Source organism: Egretta garzetta, unplaced genomic scaffold, assembly GCF_000687185.1.
Source record: "Egretta garzetta isolate BGI_Z169 unplaced genomic scaffold, ASM68718v1 scaffold384, whole genome shotgun sequence".
NCBI lineage: Eukaryota > Metazoa > Chordata > Aves > Pelecaniformes > Ardeidae > Egretta > Egretta garzetta.
The window spans coordinates 605,124-609,570 of NW_009259496.1; the positions used below are offsets into that span (position 1 = coordinate 605,124).

The window sequence follows — 4,447 nt, forward strand, 5'->3', positions numbered from 1 at the left end:
GGGGGCCCCCCGTGGAAAGCCGCTCCCCCCGCCGGGCCGCGCCGCGCCGGCCGCTCCCCGTCACGCTTTGGTGCAGGTGCTGGGGGCCGAGGAGGAGCCCCCGGAGCTCAGGTCGTCCTGCCACTTCTCCAGGCTGCGCCGCCGGGCGTTCATGAAGAAGTTGCTGACGGTGGTGAGCTCCAGGCCCAGCTGCTGGGAGATGGTGATCTGCATTTCTTTGGAGGGGCGCTTGTTCTCCTTGAAGATGGCGAAGAGCGTTCTGCGCTGGAGGTCCGTGAACACCAGGCGAGATTTCTTCTGGGAGTTGTTCCGCTCTTTGTTCGGCTCTTGCTCTTTGCGTTTGCAGGCTGGGGAAGGGGTGGGCAGAGACAGAGAGAAAGGGAGCGTCAGGATGCGTGTGGCTGCCCGCGGACCCCCCGGCCGCTCCGGGCACGCAGGCGGTGCTCGCATCCCAAAGACCTGCATTTTCATAAATTATTTTGGATGGGCCCCTGATCATGAGGCATTCGGGTGCTGAATTCCTAGGCGATCGGAGCGCTCCCCCCAACAGAGCTCCCCGCAGACAGAGCCCTCGAACTCACTTGCCATCTCTGGGCAGGGCACAACTTGGAGATTTCCCACACTTTTTGTAAAGCCACCCCCTGAGAAACACGTTGCCCTTCTGTTCCAGCAGCATTAGGATGAACAATTTAGCTCATCTGGCATCAGCCCAGCAAAGAAAATGCACAGCGCATCCTTTTTTCCCCCCTCAATAGCCAAGACAAAGATTAATTCTGCAGAAAGTCCTCGTGTGCCGTCGCATATAACAACTGCAGATTGCTATTTTTTGACAAAACTGTGCAGGCCGCTATTCCGTAATGTAAACTCCGTCCCCTGGGTGATGTACGGGACAGAGGAAATACAACTGGAAACTGCTGTGCGTGCATTTAGAATAAATCTATCCCTATTTTGGGACAGACAGCCTATTTGATCTGCCATTCCAAACACCGCGCCCCCTGTCGGCGGGGCCCGGCCGGAGGGATGCTCGCAGCCCCCGCGCCAGCGGATCCTCCGCCCGAAGGCGTCGCAGGCCGGAGAGGTGTGGCGGTACGCCCGGGGACGCCGCGGGACGGGTAAAGCCCCGCCGCAGGGGAGGGCGCCAGGTCGAACTCCGCTCCTGGCTCTGCTCCGTCTGCCCCGGGGGGAGCTGCTCCGCTCCCCACGCTCATCTTCTCCATCCCCCAAAGGGTTCGTCTTTCTACCTCTGCCATCTCCTACCTCCCTCACAGCCAGGTCTAACATTTGTACAGGAGTTTTATTGCTTTAAACACCCCAAAGCAAACCCTGGTCAAAGCTGCCGTGGCAGCAGCTTCGTGTGACCACCACTGGGGGAAAATCCTGTCCTACAGCACAAACTGCCACCATCCAGCCCAACCTCCTCTTCGCTCATTTTCCCCCAAAAGAGACCCCTGTGGCCACTTTTTAACCATTTACCGATTTATTTGTGGTTCCTGCCCACTGCTGCAGCAGCTGCCAAGCTTCAGCCACCTGCGATGAACTCCGAACCCCTGCAGTGAGCCCTTTGCTTACGGTCTCGCGTAGCAATAACCAGGCCACCCAGCGCGTCCCAAATTCTACCTCTCTGTTGGTTTGCGCTTCCGTGTGGTCTGGTTGGAAAGGTATGAAAACAATGGGAATAATTGAAACCACATCTTTCTGAGATGCCCCGGCAGCAGTGCCTGCCGCTCAGGCCCCGGCCCTCGTCAGCAATCAGCTCGCCACGCATCCCCAGACCACGCGGACATCCAGGCAGCCCCAGGCAGCCTTTGCTCCGAAGCCATCCAGCAACTGCACGTGGTTGGAGGGCAAGCAAAGCATCTCCCCCTGCCTGCAGCCTGCCCCAGGCACCCCGTAGCCCCCGCATGGCCACCGGCCGCAGCTCCATCCCCTCCATCACCGCCTCACAGCGGGTTCTTAGACTGCAACAACTGCGTTTTCCATCAGCAAACTCGGAAGCATTGCTGAAATGATTGGACTTGGTTGGGCTTGATGATCTGAAAGGTCTTTTCCAACCGAAATGGTCCTATGATGCTATGAAACCAGGCTCGGCGTTACGCGGCACGACAGGCTCCCCCTGCACAATGCTCCTCGCAAGCTGGTCCAGAAATGGGGGAACGCTTCCCAGGGGAAATCATTGAGGAACACGCAGCTTTGCTGAAACATGCTGCCTGATTTTTCTTCCCCCAGTGCCTGCCGGCAGCAGTTAACAGAGCCACTCTCTGAGGAGGTGACAACAGCCGGGCTCCCAGAGCAGCAGGACAGGCGCTGGCTCGCCCCGGTCCTTCTCCCCCGCCGCCCCGGCGTGCTCCACGGGGCCAGGGACATCCCTCTCCCCGGTCACCTCCCAGGGTGGCAAGGGCGACGCCAGCCAGAAACGCCCGGCAGAGCTCGGGTCAGGCGGGGCGGCAGCGCTGACCGTCCCTGTGCCAAGCGATGCTAATGGATCCTAAAACCCATCGGTATTAATAGCTGATCTGTATTTATTAGCACAGAGAGAACATCAAGTGCTGAAACCAATACCGCTGCCGCAGCCTCCCCAGGTTTATAAATAGCCTGATAAGGCTGTCTACATGGGGCAGTAAGATAAAAAAAAATCCATATGTTTACATGGTTAGGTAATGTGCTGGGACAAAGTGAGGAGAGTGAATTGGTAAGCGGGCGGGTTTTTAAGCAGCCCTATTAAATAATTCTGTAGGTGTAGCATGTGAAATGAGAACCTGCTCCAAAAAGTAAAGCTCAGACTGCGGAAACACCCATAATTAACCCAAACTCGGGACCGTGCCCATCTCCCTGAGCCTGAGCGCGGCACCCGAGGCAGCCTGGCCCTGCCGGGTGCGTACGGACTGCGCCGGTCAGCTTCCTTTGGTGCACGGACAGTATTTAGCAGGATTTCTGCGGGAAACCGGAATATTTTGTGGAGTGGCTGACCCTGACCCCTCTCTTGCATACGAACTCCAGTGGCTGCGGCAGAGCCGCCTCTGGGAGGAAGGTCGGGGTCAGCCTGTTCCAAATACCCCAGGAGGGCCAAAAAGTGAGAGGAAGATACTCCGGAGAGTCTGGTCCGAACCCAGGCGCACGGGCTATGGGTGAGCATCCCCGGGCCGGCACAGCGGGGCGTCCCCGCAGGCAGCGGCAGGCGGCACGGCCAGCCCCGTCCCGCGTCCCGCCGGCCAGCCCCGGGGCTCTGATGCCCACAGGCATCACGCGGGAAGAATTTGGGTTCCCTGACTGCATCTCCCAGGTAACACGCTCCACTGATTATGTTTCACCGCCCGTCTGAGATGGAAAAAGCAGGCTACACGCTGGATTTCTGCCGCCACCGCTTTACTCTGCCTCTTTTCTGGGACCCATGCGGGTACCCCCGGCACTGGGGACGTGACGGGCGCCTGCATCTTTGCTGCAGTTTCTAATAGGTTCCGGGACACTGGGAAGAGTCTAGTGTTTCCTACCATCACTAATTTATGTCCAGAGATACTCTGCGCTTTACAGTTATTGGTATCTTATAATAAATAATGCAAAGGTACGTGCTTTTCAATGCCTTCAGTAAATACTTTCCTTGAACCGTTGAGTTTGCTCTTGAATAGGCACCATAAAGGCAAACGTTGTTCCTTGACACATGTTTATGGGAAGAGAAAAATGGAGTGAGCACTCTAATAAAATAAAGTTATAATCCAGGAAACCTGCCTGCAGAACGCAAAGCGCCTGAACAGCAGAGGGAAGGGAAGCGGCCATCTTGATTCTAAGAACAATTTGATTTATTAGCTGCAGTAAATACTGAACATATCCCACGGGAGAAAATGGACAACTGGAAGGAATTGAAAGCCCTAACTGTGGGGAAAAAAAACCAAACAGCAAAGTTCCCTTTTCTTCTACACGGGACTAAAGAGGCTTTACACAGAAACAATATAGAGAGAGCTCAGGAACAGATTGAGCAGCAAAAATGCATAAAGATTCAGCACTGCCTGGCTTAAGGCCGACCAAAGTGGAAACCCAAAGACCTGAAGGGCGTTAGGAGCGGTGCGGAGACCTGACGCCGCTCCGCGGGGCTGTGTCCCCAAGGAGGGACAGCCTGTCCTCAGCGAGCAAGGTTTGGTCCTGCGGCTAAACCTAAGGGAGTGTTTCAAACCTGTTGGTCTAGAACAGAACTAGGTATTGCTTAGAAATAAAATAAAATAAAATAAAATAAAATAAAATAAAATAAAATAAAATAAAATAAAATTTAAAAAAGCACTCAGAGTAAGTGTGGAGAGGCGGGAGGCGAGGCACCGGGAGGTGACGGGAACGAGCCCCGCGATCTCTGCAGCCCTCAGCGCTAATGAGGTTCTCCTCCACGAAGACAAGAGCTATTCAGATATCCAACTTTAAATATACAAGACGCCCCATTGATTTTTTTTCTCAGCATGTGTGG

General features: G+C 55.3%; 1 protein-coding gene across 1 annotated transcript in view; it reads right to left on the reverse strand.

Annotated features, from left to right (window-relative positions):
* Positions 1-60: 60 nt before the first annotated feature.
* Positions 61-4,447, reverse strand: part of ONECUT2 (one cut homeobox 2) — a 35,859-nt gene continuing 31,472 nt past the window's right edge. The window contains exon 2 of the mRNA XM_009637410.1: positions 61-347. Coding sequence (XP_009635705.1) covers positions 61-347 — 287 coding nt within the window. The remainder of the gene's footprint in view (positions 348-4,447) is intronic.